This window comes from Mustela lutreola, chromosome 11 (assembly GCF_030435805.1).
Source record: "Mustela lutreola isolate mMusLut2 chromosome 11, mMusLut2.pri, whole genome shotgun sequence".
In the NCBI taxonomy this organism is placed as follows: Eukaryota; Metazoa; Chordata; class Mammalia; order Carnivora; family Mustelidae; genus Mustela; species Mustela lutreola.
This window is the reverse complement of record NC_081300.1, coordinates 53,054,061-53,073,031: the sequence shown is the minus strand read 5'-3', so window position 1 is coordinate 53,073,031 and position 18,971 is coordinate 53,054,061. Positions and strand designations below refer to the sequence as shown.

Here is an 18,971-nt window from a genome sequence, read left to right as displayed (position 1 = left end):
AGTTATCATGAGATAAAGAAAATAATGTAATTTACGAACCCCAGGGTCAGTGTCTAAAGGAAGGAAGGCCTTCCACCCAGCTCTCTTGAAAATGAGAAATTATAGAAGTAGGTAACACCAGAACTTCTCTGTGCATGATATAGGTATTAATTCCTCTATTATCCATTATATATTCAAATGACAACTCAATATCTGATCTAAAATTTAAGAACAGATTGTCTCCACCATCCAGACTGAATTTGTCATCTCCTTTATGACATGACTTTTTTTTTTTTAAATCAAAGCAGACTACAAAAGGAAAATAAAATATTGTGTTAAATGGAACCTGATTAATAAAACCACAGGTTGATTTTTTACCTATTGCCTTTCACATTCAAAGGCAAACTGTCTAAAATTCACAATTGTTTTTCTTTTTTAATTTTATTTTATTTATTCGTCAGAGAGAGAGCACATGCAAGGGGAGCAGCAGGCAGAGGGAGAAGCAGACTCCCGCTGAGCAAGGAATAGATGAGGGGCTTGATCCCAGGACCTCAGGATCAATGACCTGAGCTGAAGGCAGGCGATTTACCAACTGAGCCACCCACAAGGGTTTTCTTAAAAAAAGATAACATTATCATGTGCAATGGATGCTACTATTCCTTATGGTTGCTACTCTTATCTTTTTATTACAAACGTAAATAACAAGAGCGGTAGTAAAACATGTCGCATTCACATTCTGTTCTTTTACCCATTCACTGAAGATTTCTTACTGCAGATGGGTGGCTATGCTCTCTGCCCTCTGCCTCTCTCCCTCCCCAGTTTTAATTCCATGGCTCCATCCTAATCTACATTATTTTTAAATTGCTAAGATATGAGATGTCATCAACTAGTACCAATGCTGGGTAAAAAAAAAAAAGAAATGTCTCTTTTCCAAACTATCATGGAATCTAGAAAGAGAAAAAAGTGGTTAGTACTTGCTGCATTCCTCACTGCATATGACTTGATAATCTGGGATATTTTGCTTTCTTAAAACAAAACTATAAGGGTCCCCAGGTGGCTCAGTTGCTTAAGTGTCTGCCTTTGGCTCCAGTCAAGATCTCAGGGTCCTGGGATTGAGCCCCACAATGGGGAGTGCGGAGACTTCTTTGACCTCTCCCACTCCCCCTGCTTGTGCTCGCTCGCTCGCTCTCTCTGTCAAAGAAATAAAATCTTAAAAAAAAAAAATTATAAATTAATGTTTTTAAAAGTTTGGTGTTTTTGAAAGTTTTGTTTACAAAGAGTTTATATTTATATAAAGTATAAGATTAATAATGTCCTTGATTGCCAAAATTAATATCTTCATATTAGTAGGTGAGTCAAAAATCACCTACAAATAGAGTGGAAAACAGTCATAAAAGGGGATATACCTAAATTTCACCATATGTCTAAGTGCTTCATTTTTATAGAAAAGAAATAAATACTCAAAGTTATTGAGGAGGGAGAGTTAATTCATTATAGTGGAGGTTTAAACATAAAAGGAAGAAAACAACATATGCTTGGATTCCAAAATCCTGTTACATCATAACACCCCAAATGGGAAAGAAGATGGAAAATATATCTTGAAAGCCTAGTCCACATGCTTGACACCCCCTCACAAAACCCCTGTGCCATTTTATTAACACACTTTTTCACATGTAGCAGCTGGATCTAATGAGAGGCTAAATCTTGCCTTTGTGGTAGAAATTGATTTATCCCCCCCACCCCACACCGCATTCTGAATTCTCCTATAGCCAGCCCCAGGGCTTCGAGAGCCTACTTCCTCATTCATCATTAGTATTTATCACTTCTACAGAATGCCAGGGGGCACTCAGAATTAACTATACCATGCTATTCAAAAGAAAACACAAAAATCCCTGCTCTGGTGAGGTGGGAGTGGGGGAAACCATTAAAAGCATTCACAGAGTCTAAGAAAAGGAAAATACAATAGTGATGAAACAACGTGTCCAGTAGGAGAGCTACTTAGTCTACCTCTGAGAGGTAGATTGCAAGGAGAGATGAAAGAATGTATGCTTGAGGACTCTTTCTCCTTCTAACCTGATCACCCCCCAGGATGACGTCAGGTTAGTGTGCTACCTGGGAGGAGGAGCAGGTGGCAAGCCCCAAATGGAGAAGGCGAGGTATTCGAGTCACGTTAACAGGAGGGGTGAAAAAGTGCAGTGCCTCCTTGCTGGGCAGATACCATTCACCTGCCATCTGTGTGACAGCTTTCAGAGTCAGGAAGATGCTTGAGAAGTGAAGAAAGAGAATCGAATCCCATTACCTTTTATGAGTACTCAGAGAAAACATCTATAAAAACTAAGGATAAAAATGTTTTATGGTAATAATATGCACCCATGCTCTCACACAGACCTGATTTCCTCTTTCTTTCTTTCTTTTTTTTTTTTTTTTAAAGATTTTGTTTATTTATTTGACAGAGAGAAATCACAAGTAGATGGAGAGGCAGGCAGAGAGAGAGGGAGGGGGAAAGAGGCTCCCTGCTGAGCAGAGAGCCCGATGCGGGACTCGATCCCAGGACCCTGAGATCATGACCTGAGCCGAAGGCAGCAGCTTAACCCACTGAGCCACCCAGGCGCCCTCCTCTTTCATATTACCTAATAAATGCCATTTCCTCCTCCCATGTATTTTTTTTAAATAAAGAAAATCTCTAGAACTCTACGACAGGTGTATTTTTCTGGGTGGGAAAGTGATGTATTTGGTTTCATTTCCTCCTGGTGGCATAATTCTTAGCCATCAGCAATTCTACCAAGATTGGAACACTGATTTTAATATTTCATACCTTAATTGACTATAGTTCTCCTGTACATGTATTCAGTTTGAAATTTTGGATGACAGTATATTTTCAGCTCAACCTATTTTAATTCTTACTCTAGACCCTGTGAAATCATATGACAGCAGGTTTAAGGCTGATATTAACCACTTCCTATTTTTGGCAGGTTGGTACAAACATTATTAAATAGGTCTATAAAGTCAGGTAAAATGTAGTCAAAATCACCTTGATATGCATTTTCATAACCACAGTGGCTGCCTCAAGGCTGATTCAGAAGAGATAGCCGCTGAAAGAATGATGGGGGGAAATACATAAAATAGAAGGGTGAACTGAGAGACAAGTCTCCATCTGCAATTTTAAGAAACTCCTTCCGTCCATGTTTGGACTTCTGTTAAATTAATTACAGTCACCGAAAAGTAAAACGCAGATGAGATGCCCTTCTGTATCTAGTGATGGTGACGGGCTCCAAAAGTGCTAGAGTTTATATGTTAGAAAGGAGAATAATTCATGTAAGTTCCTCCTAACATAAAACTTGTCTTTCTTATATAACATAAATGGTAAATGTGGCATTAGAGTTCTGCTTCTTTCTCCAAAGGGTATTTTTTTTTTTAAAAAAAACACCCACAAATGTCATCCCATCTATTTTTAAGCAGAATGCTGCTGGGTAACCAGCTGAGTCGTCTAAACCCAATGGGAAAATTCTACGTTTAAATAAGCTGTTTTATCTCATTGAAAATAAGTGCCACAGACGGACACTGAACATACGGATTTCTGCATACAATAACATGTAAATTTTCTTAACTTTGAATATAAAACTCTAGCCCAAGCTGAAAAGCTAGGAAAGCAAAATATATTCCTTAGTAATGGCTCTTTAACGATTCCAGTTTCTGATCTGCTCTCCCCCCCCCCCAACACACACACACTTTCATCGATTTCCGGTGAAAACCCTATTCCTTGGGTTTTCTTTGAAGGTGATGAAGTAATATTTGTAGATTGAGATACTGAAAGACAACACAAATTCTAAAAAACAGACCTAAATGACTTGTAAATTATGGGGTGCTTAATAGATTTCATTTCTTAAAATGGACTTGGGGTTTTTCCACAGAACTTATTTTTCAATAAAAGTTTTATTTGTTAATTCTGAAAAAAAATACTGACAGTACAGAATGAACTTTTTACTTTTACTTTTAAAAGTAAAAGCCCTCTGCTTCCCAGTTCCCCTTTTCTACTTCCAAAAGGGAACCACCACCATTATCATTTGAACATTTTCCTTCTAATATGTTATGCATGTAGTCAAATACAATATGCATGCGCACTGCCTTTCTTTCTTTTTAACAACCTGGTATCATACAGTAAGGTACTGTTCAGCACTTGGCCCTTTTAAACTTTATAATATGTTTGGTCTTCTTCTCATGGTAGTACATACAGATTGCCCCATTCTTTTTAATAACTGGAAAATGCTTTATTATAGGGGAGTGTTCATTTCTTTAGCAAATGCTCAATGCTCACAGACCATGTGCCAGGCACATTTCCAGACACTAAGAATACAGAACTGAATAAAACAAAATCCCTGCTTCACAAAGACCACAATCTACTACATTTTAACATTTGAGGGATTGGCATATTAACAATACATCACGAGCAATGTTATTCACTATCATGGTTTTAGCTATTCCAAACAATGCCGTAAGAAATCACCCGGTAAATAAATTTTTATACTCATTGGTCAGTTGAATAAATTATTGTTATTCATTCAGTCTTTCAGTCAGTTCTTTGTTCATATCATCAACTTCTCTAGGAATGGATTGTGAATGTTTTGATGTTAATTAAATTCATGCAATAATAGCATTTTTACACTTAGGTACCCGACCTTTATAAATCTACCTCCTCGAGTACCTGAATAAAGATACTGAAATTAATCTGAATTGAATCCTTCTCAACCAGCCTATGATAAACACTCCAAAGAGGAATTAGGTCAGATGAGCCAGTTTCTGTCCACTTTTTACTGATCCCATGTGCTGAAAACTTCTGATTTAAATATTTCATGATAGGGGTGCCTGGGTAGCTCAGAGGGTTAAAGCCTCTGCCTTCAGCTCAGGTCATGATCCCAGGTCCTGGGATCGAGCTCCACATTGGGCTCTCTGCTCAGCAGGGAGCCTGCTTCCCCCCACCCCCTGCCTCTCTGCCTACTTGTGATCGCTGTCTGTCAAATAAATAAAATCTTAAAAAAAATTTTTTTCATGATAACCAAATGCCTTCCAGACACAACTTTTATGTCTCCTTTTGGTTTCTGTGTGGCATAAGAACAAAGGAAAGATGTTGTGAAATTAAAACAAAATGAATAAATGTATCTCTCCATTCATAGAAAATTCAAGGAAAATATGCCTTCACAAAATTGGGCAAAAAAAAAAAAAATCAATTGTTACTTAGGTGATTGTCATTCAAAACCCATCCCTCAGAAACCCCAGAGAGGAAAAATCACTTGAGTTTTCATTGTCTTTATCCCCCATATATTTCTTACAACTGAAATCAGCTCAAAATTTATATCTAGGAGCGCCTTAACAAATCTAGAGAAGGAATCCAAGTTGCCAGATGGGGGGTGTACCAGGGAGAAAGTAGTGTTACTCTCTCTACCTCAGTGGTTTGGGGAGAGGGTCTCCCTTTCCTGCCTCCTACTCCCATCCCCAGAAAGTATTCTCTATGTTTCAGACTTCCGGTGATACCAGGAACCTTCGACTGATTTGAGGTAGAAAGTAAGAAGCCGCTTAAAAATTTTTTTTTTCCTAATTTAAGAACTATGTCCTCGGAGGGAAACGTTCCCTGTAGACATTCTGACACAAAACTGTTCTGTTTTGTTTCGTTTTGTTTTCTGGCAGTTGTCCAAATCTGTTTCAGGAAAACAAAAATAACATTTTTGTCAAATGGGATATCATAACTGGAGCTTAATTTAATATTTTGCTATTAATTCAAAATTTTTTACTCTGCACAACTGCCAACTTGAGTGGGAGGTTAAGGGCTCACTCGACCAGCAATAGTGAGGGGTGTGTGAACAGCAGAGAGCCAGCATTGTAACTAGGGGAGGCATGAACATCTGAAGAACCTGAATCAGGTCGGTTTGACTTATTATCAAAAAGGTAAAGAAAGAAAAAAAAGGCAAAAAAAATTTAAAAAGCCCTTCTCAAAAGAAATATATCTGCATTGTTACTATGTGTAGGTAATCTGCAACCTCTGTCATAGGATAAACATCCTCCCTGAGTATGAATTCTGCCTGTGTGTTCATGGATGTGTGAGAGACGAAACACTGAAGACTGGATTGCAGTCAGTGTTTGACAAAAGAAGGGATAATGGGTATGCGTGCCATTGAAAAGATTTTTTTTTTTGAAGAGATTTTTTATATCCAAAGATAATCATTTACCATCTTGAGAAGACATTTTTACCTCATTACAGTTTTTACTACAAAAAATTGGTTGGCATGATCTAGGTTTATGATAGAAAATGCAAGCCGTATGACGCATACCTATCCTTATAGATCAGTGCCACATTCATTCTCTGTTACTGTCTTTCATCTGCACAGATTTCTGGAGTGAAACAGATGACATAGACTTGATATAAAGTGTAAGCTCCCACAGCCTGGGTCTGGTTATGGTTCTTCCCTTCCACACATGGAGACCACCCTCCATTTGTCCTCTCTATATCCAGAGAGGGAGATCCAAACCATTTTACAAACTGTGAAAAGCACTCATTTAGCTTAACCATTTTTTTTTTTTCATTTTGTTGAGTCCAGGGGATAGATAAGTAATTGCAATGTAATGGAGCTGAAACCCAGGCCCAAGAGAGAAGAGATCTGAATTCTATCCCAATTCTGCCACTTAATTAGCCATATAAACAGTAATTTACATTCTGGGTGTCAGTTTCTTCACATATAAATGATGACATTTATTAAAACATGATGTGAACGATCTTCAGCTGAAGAAAAGGCATAGAATTTGAGAAACTAGTGACATAATCAGGTTTCTTTATTGGCAGACATCCTGTGATCTTTATGATGCTGATATGGACAGCAGCTCTCTAAGAGAACAATGCCATACAGAGCACCTCCCAAACCTCTTCCATCTTGGAACCCTCTCCCATGAAGCATTTCTTTGGATGAGTGAACCATGAAGTGTCTTGTAGCATACACTGGGGGAGATGACAGTTTTAGGATTGACTGGTCCTGCCACGGTCAGGTGATGGGTCTGTGTGGGCCTAGGAGAGTTCCATCAACCTTGCTGTGGAATGCGGCTGCGGTGCCCTGGAGACCTTCACAGAAACATCCAACTTCAGCTCCCTGGAGGCCACCACAGCTTCTCCTGTGGATGCTGGTTATATGTCCACCCCTCTGCCCCACCAAACCCACTGCAGTTACTACACCCAACCACCCAGCCTCTTCACAGACAGGTCCCCGTACAACCTGCTCCGCTGGGGGCCCTCCTACTTGCCAGCATTGGATGGCACATTTCTTCCCCACCGTTGGTGGAGAAAAATCCAGGACTAAAGATTTTCACACTTACTTCTCAACTATTCAATATGTCAGGAATATCTCAGGTGATAGAATAAAAGATTTCATGAGCACTTTTCTTTTATCTTATTCTCTTATGTCTTATTTGATACTCTGCTTGGAACTGGGTATGTGGATGGGAACAAGACGTGGTTTCTGCCAGACAAATGAGATCCTCCTCCCTCTCAAACGGCTTACAGATTGGTGGGTGAACCAGATTTGTAAACAAATGGTCTGAAAATATTATGATAGTGTCCTATTAGTAGTATATGCAGGTTGTTAAAGTAAATCTTTATCTTTTTAGGTTAGCTCTATATTTGTTTCATTAAGGCAGGTCATTATGGAATTCCTGGTCTCTAAGAATGCAGAAGGGCTTAAATAAAGGATCTGAAGCTCCTATTTATTTCACGTGGTGCAATGGTTCAGGTGACTTGATTTTCCTGTTCATCAGGCAGCAAAAACCAAACATTTTGTAAATGGCTTCCCTGTTCCTAAAAGCCTGTCAATTAAATTGAGAATGACTTATTTTGTCTTATTAAACGAATGCACCTTTCAGGCACTCTGCTCCACACAGCATTTCTTTGCTTCGATGGCCTGTGTAGACCTTCTGAACAGCTGATTCAGACTTTGGTACTTACACTTAGGTCTCTGGCCCCAACTAACTCCTCAGAGGAATGAACAGAACATATACAGCTCACAGCTGAAGAGAACCTGTACAACAGTGAGCACTGGAGTTCCACTACCCTGGAGGCTGCCACTTGAGTCTCCATCTGTGATGGGTCATTCTGTGTGGCTGCCTGGCTAGACTAGAGTCCCCAGTTATTTAATCAAACACAAATCTAGATGTCACTATGAAGGAAGTTTGTAAATATGGCTAATATCAACAATCAGTTGCCTCTAAGGAAAGATTATCCCCGATAATGTGGGTGGGGCTCATCCAATCAGTTGAAAGGCCTGAGAACAAAGCTGAGGCTTCCTCAGCTTTGAGCAGAAGAAATGCTGCCTCAAAACTCACTCAGCTCCCGCCTAAGTTTGCAGACCACCACCCGTCCCTACAGATTTCACACTTGCTGCCCACTGTAACCATGTGAGCAAGTTCTTTAAAACAAATCTCTTTTTTTTCTGTTCTCTGAGAACACCTTTTGATCCACTATCCCTTACACACCAGCCTCTGGAGATTTTCTCAAGTGCACTGACTGATCTTTTCCATCCCAAGCCCCTTTCCACCCCGAAGCTGAAAGAGCCTTGAAACCTTTTCGTACTCCTCCATCATGGTCCAGCTCTGTTATGAATTAAACAGGCAGCAGGGGTTGGCCCCATGAGGGAATCTAATCAACATGGATGACATGATTTCTACATGAAAATACCTTCTGAATTCCAAAAAAACAAGCTTTTATCTAATAGGAATTTTATATGCATTTTTACATCATTTATGTCATTGGAGTTAGTTCCTGATACATGTGTTACTATCCTCATCTTGTTTGAGAGCATGGAGGTTAAAAGATGTGACGGTCACTGGACCAAAATTCACACATCTGGGAAGTAGTAGAGTCAAATTTGAATCCACGTTTACCTGATTCCAAACACTATCCTATATTGCTTGCACCATGCTCTTTCCCTATAAGTGGAAAAACTACCTGGGTAAGAATTACCTGGTAGAAAAATATTCCATTTTTTTTTTTCTGTGACACTTCTGTTGGAGTATTGTATGCAGAAGCACTGAAACATTACCTAAATGACATCTGTTTCATATGGACATCAAATACTGCATCCATTCGAATAAAAAAGCTGGATTGTTCTAAGGTGAATGAAAGACTTTTTAAAAAACATTTATTTTTGTGTTTTGAATCCCACTGCTCCTGGCCCTCAGAGGCTGATATACCAAAAACATGCAAAGGCATTTCAACCCTGAGGCTGCCTTGAGCTGACTTCGCAGGGTTTGTCCTAACCCAACCGAGGGACTCCCTCCATCGGCTTAGACATCCCCACCCCTGGCTAGTGCCTTCTCTAACTGTCAGCTACACAGGGGCCTGTTCAAAAAGGATGCTCCTATTGTCCTCATCCTGAAGTTGAAGAGCTGTTAAGAAATATTCTTCTACATAATTTCAATCAGCGAAAGTAAAAGTGACAAAGAGCCAGAGAGCTCAATTCTGGAAGTATTGTTTTAGGGTCTCATTCATTCAACAAGCACATATTAAACATTTACTGTACAGGAGGTTCTCTGGGAAAAACAAAGATGAATCACATTGTCCTCTGATTAATAATGAACGTGGCCGTGCTCTGTGCCAGATGCTCTAAAAACAGTGCTTTTCAAGCCAATGATAGCAACCAATTAGTGGTTCATGAAATCAATTCAGTGGGTCGCAAACAACATCATTTTTAATTAAATAGAACACAATAGAAGAGAATAGAAAAGAAGATAGAGTACATGGCCTCAGAGAGGTTAAGTCTGTCTTTCTTTCTTTCAGTTGTATATGCACATATAATGGTTTCTAGAAGAAACCGTTACCGTGAAACAGAGTCAAAAACCTGTTTAAAAGCTACTGTTCTAGGGAGAGTGAAAGAAGAAAACAAAAGCTTTGCTCTCAAGAAGCTTGTATCTTGCTGGGAAGATAAAGCTAATTAATGAACAGCAGAACCCTTTGTATGAAGCAGCTAATGACTAAAGGGTCAATGAATGTTGCTGATTTAGTGCCCCACGAGACTGAGACCAGGGAAAAATCCCTGTGGCAGTTCATTACTCCCTCCTCCTTGAAAAATTTCTCACTTGGCTTCTAGGACAACACACCTCACTGATCCTTCTCAGAATCCCTCACTCATTCCTCCTTAGCTCCCCATCTCCTGTGGTTGGGTCAATGCCAAATGGGCACAGTTCTTGGGCCACTTTTCTCTCCTACCAGTACCTATTCCTTAGGTCACCTCAGTCATTTTCTGAGCTGTAAATACCATGGGAGGGCCCGCGCTTGCTTTTGCAGCCCAGACAGCCTGAACTCCCAGCCTTGCATTACCAGGGCCTAGTGAATCTCTCTACTTAGATGTCTCGTGGACATCTCAAACGTAATCTGTCCCAAACTGAACTCGTCTTTGTCACGCCAGTCCACACCTCCCTTAGGGTCTCTCATCTCAGCTACGGGGAATTCAATCCCTCCAGCCGATCATGCCAAAACTCGTGGTATCGTTCTGGACTTTTTTCCACTCTACTCTCAACTCCTGTGTCCAAATCATCGTGGAAAAGCCCACGGGCTCTATCTTCTCCCCACCTCTTCTGCTACCACCATTCCTCACCTTCAACTCCAGTCTGGATAAGTGTGTGAGCCTCCAGACTCTTCCCCAGATTCTACCTTATCCCTTCTAGCAACCTCAACTCAGCAAGCCAAGTGATCCTTTTAAACTATGATTGGTCACGTCTCTCATCAGAACCTCTGAGCTATTCCTGTTTCTCCGAGGAAAAGTCACAGCCCTTCCAATGGCCAGTGAGGCCCAGTGACCTAGACCCCATGTCCACCCATCACCTCTCTGTGCTCCCCTTCTGTCTGCTCTCACTCCCCTGCCCTGCTGGGCCTCTGCAAGGTAGCATGGCAGGCCTATCTTCCCAGCAGGACTTTCTTACTCTTCTGCTCCAGGCACTTGCCCTACAGATCTCCTGGCTGATCCCCTCCCCCACTGGATCTTTACTCAAGGTTACTTCCTCAGTGAGGCTTCCAGGGACCATGCTCTGCAGCACTGCAAATCCCTTCACCTTCTCTCTTCCATGGGTACACTCTGCTCCTCTCTCCTGCTTTCCTTTTCTCAGTGGTACAGCTCACCATCTAACATATACTTTACTTGTTCCTGCCCGTCTTCCTCCTTCTGCATTGTACCTTCTGTATCCCCAGTACCTAAAGCAGCACCTGTTTCACAATAATAAGCTCAATAATAAATAGGCATTGAATAAATGAATACATGCTTTTAAAGTGAAAGAGACAAAGAAATGATACTTTTAACCCCACCTTAGCCAGTAAGAAAAGGAAGGGGATACCATAATGAAGTTTGGTCTAAGAAACCTCCCTCTGGAAAACAGAATGGAGGTTCCTCAAAAGGTTGAAAATAGAGCTACCCTATGACCCAGCAATCACACTACTGGGTATTTACCTTAAAGATACAAATGTAGTGATCCAAAGGGGCACATGTACCTGAATGTTCATAGCAGCAATGTCCACAATAGCCAAACTATGAAAGAACCTAGATGTCCATCAACAGATGAATGGATAAAGAAGATGTGGTATATGAACTACTATGCAGCCATCAAAAGAAATGAAATCTTGTCATTTGCAATGACTGTAGATGGAACTAGAGGGTATTATGCTGAGTGAAATAAGTCAATCAGAGAAAGACAATCACCATATGATCTCTCTGATATGAGGAATTTGAGAGGCAGGGCAGAGGATTATGGGGGATAGGGAAGGAAAAAAATGAAACAAGATGGGATCAGGAGGGACACAAACCATAAGAGACTCTTAATCTCATGAAACAAACTGAGGGTTGCTGGGGGGAGTTGGGGGTATGGCGAGGGTGGTTGAGTTATGGACATTGTGGAGGGTATGTGCTATGGTGAGTGCTGTGAAATGTGTAAGCCTGATGATTCACAGACCTGTACCCTTGGGGCAAATAATGCATTGTATATCAATAAAAAATAATAAATTTTAAAAAATAAAATTTAAATTTAAAAAAAGAAACCTCACCTTAAACTCTATAATGAATACTTCAGTTGGGACATTTCCTTTCAAGGGATCCTGAGCTAGTTTGGAAATACTGGTTCGGATAGCTACTGAATGTACCATACTCATTGTGCACATGTTTGTGTGACAACTCCCATTGGTTCTGTATCATGTTGCCCAGCAGAAGTGGGTTGAAGTATAGCCTGAAAGTACAAATCCTAAAAAGCCATTTCCCCATTTGGTAACTATGAAAGTGGAATTTTGTATTACACATGTGCATAAAGACACCCAAAATATTATTCCATTCTTTCTAGATGTCAAGAACTATATCCACATAATTTGAAAAACGATAGTTTCATTGAGTGAGAATGAACAGTATTCATGAAGAAGAGATTCTGTTCTGACCCATTTGAGTACAGTACACTTTTAGGTGTCCTGAATGCGACTTGGAGTAAAAAGTCCAAACAGCACCAAGGCAGGCAAAAAAAGGCAAGAAATTTTGAGGTGTATCTCTTCTTAAATCTTTTTTTTTTTCTAATAGACACCAAATAGCTAAGTTAACGGTTCACAAGTGTAATAATTTATGGCCCATTTGAGAAACTTAGTAACCCTAAACTTAATGGCAAACAAAAGGAAAGTATTTGCTGAAATCTATTTCAAAATTTGTAATTTGGGTGGCACCTGAGTGGCTCAGTTGGCTAAGTGTCTGCCCTTCGGCTCAGGTCATGATCCCAGAATCCTGAGATCAAACCCCAAATTGGGTTCCCTGCTCAGTGGGGAATCTGCTTCTCCCTCTCCCTCTGCCCTTCCCTCTGCTCATGCTCTTTCTCTCTCTAATATATAATATCTTTTAAAATTCTTATAATTTTGAAATTAAGTATTAATACTAGAGATGACTGATTTGATATAAACTAGCTGTTCCAAGATCAACAGACTGTAAGCTCTAAGGGAAAAGATCCATACTCAAAAACATTGACAAGTAGTGGGGTCTCAGAACTGCTGAAAGATTTAGAAGATTTTATCCAATACCAAAATTTAGTATTGATGAATCGTATTTCTACATCTGGGCTTCTGTAGACTTCAGGAAGATCCCTAACTATCTACCTGCATCTCTGCTTTTGAGCACCAGACACAGAATTCATACTTGCCTCAGGGAATTCAATTTTTGGAATCATAACTATAAATCACCAGGAATACAGTGGGCAGGTGCCACCACGCATGACTGCATCACTGATGGCTCACCCAGCCAATGCAAGCCAACAGATATGCCTCCACTTAGCCAGAAAGACATGTGAGAAATGAACAGTTGCATTAAAAAATAAGAAAGGGCTCTAAATTAGCTTATCCCCTATATGGTCAATGGAAATAAATGTAAGATACAACAGACCTAACCCTCTGACGTTTTTAATCTTGCTATCTTTTAGGATGTTTATGTTCTTGCTTATATTTCACTAAACCTTGTAGCCAACTGCAACTGCTGGATGGTGGGTGTTCTGTGGTTCTTTCAAGCACCTAAACCTCCCTCCTTGTTACAGTTGTCAAAACATTACAGCATTGTGGCTCCCAGTAACTTAATGCTTGAGTTTCATGTTTAATGGAAAATTGCTAAGCTTTGAAACTTACAGACCGCAGAATAATATGATGAAAAGAACATAGAAATTTGAAACAAACTTGCCCTTTGATTCCGAATATGATTTACTAGCTGTACAATTTAGTGTAAGTTATTTAATAGCACGAACTCTCAGTTTTCTCATCTTTGCAATGGGGTTAATAACAACTAGGGTTTTGTATCATATGAGATAAAGTTTGTGTGTTGGGATTGTAAATGGCTATCAGCAAGTCCTAAGGCTAATTTCTTTACTGTGGGTGTACTGAATGTGAGAGGAAGTATCTTCAACGCAGCATTCCAAGCAAAGGTTGAGATGCTTGCTTACTGAGCAGGCTTAGATCACACACTTAGCCCTGAGCCAGGCAAGGCAACTGGGGAACGTGATGTGTTGACTGACTGAGCCAACTGCTGTGCTACTCCTGAGACACATGGACCTCAAGTGTGTTTCCTTCTGGGGAGGAAGGGTTCTCCAGAGCAAAATCATGGAGATGTGACTACAAGAACCAGAATTAGAACCAGGGTCGCAAAACTCACTGTTGTCCACTACAGTCAAAATGCGGGGTGGACAGTGAGGAAAATTAAGTTTTCTCCCCTGTCCTCACATTATACCAGAATGTGGTATCTTAGTTACTGCTTCTTAATGTGGAATCACAAAGCATCTTCACGACAGACAGCAGCCCCTTTGGTGTCAGCTGTCACCTCACTAACATTTTCTACCAGCCCCCAAAGGCTCATGGACCACTTTGAGGGGTCACAGACCTTGCCTCTCACATTTCTCCCACAATGCCTTTTCTCAGTGGCATCCATTAACTTCACACATAGACATTCAACTACTAAAGAATGGTTTAACCACCAGGGAAGAAGATTTTTGAAGAACAAAGTACAAACCCAGTAGGTGAATCAAAGGTACTGAAATACTTCACTCAGCTTGACTTGTTTTAAAGCTATTTTTCCATTTTCCTTCATCTATCTCCCAGATTTGCCCAATCACTTAAAACTTACAACCCCCTTTGACACCAGAGACTGTGTTTTATAAAATACTTTTGGTATGTTTACCCAGCACCTACTATGGTGCTAAGTACCCTGTAGACACCTATAAATGTTGGTGGGTGAGAGTAATTCCATAGGATTATGGAATAATAAAAGCAATAGAATCACTGTTACATAGTACTGTTTACAAAGTTTTGTTTAAGAATGCTGAAACATTTTTATTTGGAAGGAGATATAGCGAAGGGTCTATTTAAAAAGAGGTAGGTATTTACTCTTGTCCTTAAAAGGTCATTTTTAAGCAATCTGAAGCAAATTAAGCTTTGCACCCCCTTCGGGCTTTGTGGGGAGTTAGAAAGGGCGGTTGCCAGGGAAATCTGATTGGAAAACACCAATCAGACCTTGGGATCTGCACGTCGCGTAATTGTAATTTTCCTATTCTTGCTCTTTTTTTCTGCTTTTGCTATGAGAAGAGCAAGCTTAAAAGGCTACAGGGACATTTATGCCAAGTCGCATTTGTCAAGTTGAAAGCTGTGTGGAGCAGAAAAGCAGTTCCCCCCGCTGTAAAGAAGATGCAAAGGAGCCGAGTGAGTAGGGAATCTGAGAGCTCACTAAAAGTGCTTAGAAGGCAGAGACATTCACGCCATTTCTGTAACGAGTTGTAGGCAGGCACTTGAAATCCAGGGGGAAGCCTCCTTACCACTGGGATGCATGCAGCCCCCCACAGCCATCCTTGAAAGACTTGGTTGTCCTTCAAGTTTTCTAGCTCCACCCCCCAACTGTCCGACAACAGCAGTTGCTAAGGGCACCAGGAAACACTGAGAGAGCAAATGCTGTTTTGCTTCTTATTACCTTAAACCCTCTTCAACAGTGCTGGCAAATTAGTGACAAGATAATATTTATGCTGATTTCAATAGTTGCATTTTATGCTTATTTTAGAAATAAAGTACAGTGGAATGGGAGCATGCTCTCCCTTCCCCCACCCCCATTTATTTTGTTCAGTCACTTAATCAATGTACATTCCTCAGAGGCAGGGTGACATTAAAGTTTTGATGTCAGACAAAGCCAGACTCCTACTCATTATTATGACCTGGAGAGTCATTTCTGCTTTTTGAGTCTAAGTTTTGTAGCAGTAAAATGGACAGTGTTAATGCCCAGCTCATCAGACTGCTGGAAGTATTCACGTAACATGGATATCTCTTCCAGCCCTCTGAGGTTACCCCAGAAATGTCAGATTATTCTGTAAATATCAGATCCCTAGCTTTCCTTTCATACATACAGTTCTTCCTCCTTGTATTTAGCCTTCTTCATCGAGCTCAGGTAAGACCAAATCTGTTGATCTCCTCAGCCATAGTCAAGCGCCCTCATCTACCCGGTTGCTTTAAGAGAAACACTCAATTGTTGAAGAGATCGACAGCTGCCAAGGAATAGCCTTGCACAGATCAACCTCTTATCGATGGCCACCATTTTAATCACTGCTGTAACTTGCTATGTTGTCTTTATTCCCATCTCATCGATAAAATGCCTACCTTTTTTTTTTTTCTCCCTGCTTCTCTGGTTCCTGACAAATTAGAACTTTAAGTCCCACCTCAGCCTTAGAGGTTTTCCTCCCTAAACCTCTGCCATCCAGAACCGCTCACAGAAGTGCACTGGCCTCCCCTGGTATATTTCAGGATATACGCTCCATTTCAGCTGTCCCAGCTTTCTAAGGGTCTGCATTCCTTTTGTGGCTCTCAGATTTCCCAAAATCTCACGCATTTTCATCCCTCCAAACCTCACCATCCAACCTCCCATCTCAAGATAATCCGCTGTCCAGGACTCCCTCACACATGGCTTCATCTCCCAGCCATCATCTCTCAGACCATCATTGGCACAAAATGTCTGACTTCTCTCTACATGTAGTTACACTCTACTGACAGCAGCCCAGCAAAAGTGGGGGACTGAAACCCCAAATCCCGTGGAAGAGCCTTTTAAAAGTAAGCCTTCTCATGTCTGAAATAGTATTTCTTATAACTTCTACTTAAAGGCTTGTAATCCTTCGTTTTATTAACATTTTTTTCCTCCAGACAGATATTAAAACCATAGGGAGGTGTTTTTTTTTTTTTTCCTTACCTGAAATATGTATTCTTTAGGTTACCATAAAATAACAACTGTGACTCAAAAGACAGCCAAGATCTGAACACAGGGGGACCAGGGGAATCACTATCTGTGAAGAGTAGACCCTATTTTGGGTATAGTGTCACCCTATACCAAATACTAAGCTCTCTGGACCTCAATTTCTATATTTGACAAGTTAAGATTATAATAATTCTTCTTATCCTTCAAGGTAGTTGTAAGGATGATAAGACAATATGTGAGCTTATGTTTTTTGCAAAAGCGTGGCACAGATGAATGCTAATTATTATTAAGTTGGTCACTATTAAATAGGAATATTAAGTTCTATGCTTTCTACCCTAGAATATATCCATTTATTTTTATTTTCACACATGTTCTTTAAAAGGTATTTGTTTTAAGATGTATGTTTCTCATTTTAGCATCTTTGATATTGGAATGAACCATATAATCTAGGAAGAGTCAGAGTTTAGTTGATGGCATTGATTTCTTAGGGGCACAAAAAAATATTGAAGGTTTTGCATTGGTAGCTTAGATTCAGGATAATGTGGCATTTGCATACTAGAGGAAGGCTGCAGGTAGGTCAAAGGAAGGGTAGTCTGTCTATTCAAAATGGAAACTTTGTTAACCAAGTGGGGATAACCCCCCCAAAAAAATCAGCAAAATATTTGAGACCCTCAGAACAGAAGGTATTATCTTGGATCATATAACTTTTAAGAGTTTCCCAAGGGAAAGATTTTCAAGGGTCTCTAGCTTATCATAGCTTTTGCTCATGGATCAACCAGAATGAGTGTGATCCTCTTTCAGCTGACTTTGGAGAAACCTGAAGGGGAAAATATTTGGCAGCACCAGAAGACAGTTTACTTTCAAAGATCCTAAAAGAGACAGAAGCGCATTTCTGTGTTTGAAATTTTTGTATTTTTATATAGGATAACATATATATTCCATCTGCTTATATTCTTATACTAGAACATCTGCTTTAATGAGTGGAAGATGGTCAGCTAAAATGCCACTGCTTTTTTAATCCCCAAGTTATTTATGGCTGGCTATACTTTAAAAGTAGCCATGAAGAGACAGATTTCTTTTGTTTTCCTCAGATTTTAGTGGTCCTTGGAAGTTCACAAACTATATTCACACACATAATTTCTATTCATTGTATATCTATTATCATCTTCATTTTAGAGATGGAAAAACTGAATCAAGGAGATAAAGTGACTTATCCAAGGTCATCCACATTGAGTGAAAGTAAAGCTCGAATTGGAATTCATTCATTCACTTAGGATCATATTTACCCAGAAACCTATTCCCTTTCTGGCAATGTACTAGGCCCTAGAAATAGCCAGATAAACAGTAAGAAGCTTGCCCCACCCCTTACCTTTTCAGCCTCTTCCGCGCCTCTGTAACTCAGAGCTGCACAGAGCAGAAACTTCATACAGCCCAGAGGTTCCCTAACTCCAACTCTTGGTCTGGACAGTTCTCATACATCTGGGTTTTAAAACAAACAAACAAACAAAAAACCATTTAAATACAAACACAGTTCCCAGGGAGGCTTTTTTCCCTCTAGGTTTTCTTCTTTGTGAACCAAAAGGAGGCATTTGGGATTCAATCCCTAGGAAGTCAGGCAAGATTCTGGTGACCTAAAGGCTATAGGCTCCCTGTCTCGGTCCTGCAGAATAGAGATGATACCCCAGGACAGACAGCTGGGAGTACTTCCTGATGGGAACTGTCACTTAAGAATGATGGAAGTTGATAGTCTATTAGGATTTTATGTTTTTACTTACTATATTTCAATTATTGCTGCTCCTCCTTTGAGGAGGAATATTGGAAGCAGGCATCTGAGTCTTCTTGGAAAGCTAATGTCATCCATCATGAGGGAGTGCCCAAGTGCTATACCAGTAGGGCAGAGCTCCCCTCAAAGACCTTTACTGAGCATTCCCTGTGCACTTGTGGGCATTACCCCATTTAATACATGCCTAACTCTCTATGGGGTAGGAAACAGACAAGGAAATTGAGGCATATGCCTAGTTTCTGACACAGCAGGATCTTAGACCTCGGTAGTCTAGATGCAGAGCTCACATCTTTGAGCCCCCAGCAATACTGCCTCCCCCCCCCCCCCCCGTTTCAGTGAGCTTACCAAGTAATTAGAGAGATGACACAAAGACACATAAAACAAGTAGTGCCTATAAATGCCATTGTGTGATTAGGCACATTAAGTACGCAGAAGGACGATGTGGATTAGGCTTG

At 40.3% G+C, this 18,971-nt stretch overlaps 1 protein-coding gene and 1 long non-coding RNA gene across 18 annotated transcripts in view; one reads left to right on the top strand and one right to left on the bottom strand.

Annotated features, from left to right (window-relative positions):
- The window catches only part of DLGAP1 (DLG associated protein 1), an 889,418-nt gene that overhangs the window by 609,009 nt on the left and 261,438 nt on the right, over positions 1–18,971 (top strand). For 4 of the 17 annotated variants that reach the window (XM_059140371.1, XM_059140359.1, XM_059140372.1 and 1 more), the window contains exon 2: positions 15,089–15,202. The exons of the other annotated variants lie outside the window; for them this stretch is intronic. In XM_059140371.1, the coding sequence (XP_058996354.1) occupies positions 15,089–15,202 (114 nt within the window). The remainder of the gene's footprint in view (positions 1–15,088; positions 15,203–18,971) is intronic. 17 annotated transcript variants of the gene reach the window in all.
- LOC131811672 (uncharacterized) overlaps positions 1–18,971 on the bottom strand; it is a 365,766-nt gene that overhangs the window by 207,746 nt on the left and 139,049 nt on the right. Inside the window, exon 3 of the long non-coding RNA XR_009346068.1 lies at positions 18,103–18,212. This is a non-coding gene — a long non-coding RNA (uncharacterized LOC131811672). The remainder of the gene's footprint in view (positions 1–18,102; positions 18,213–18,971) is intronic.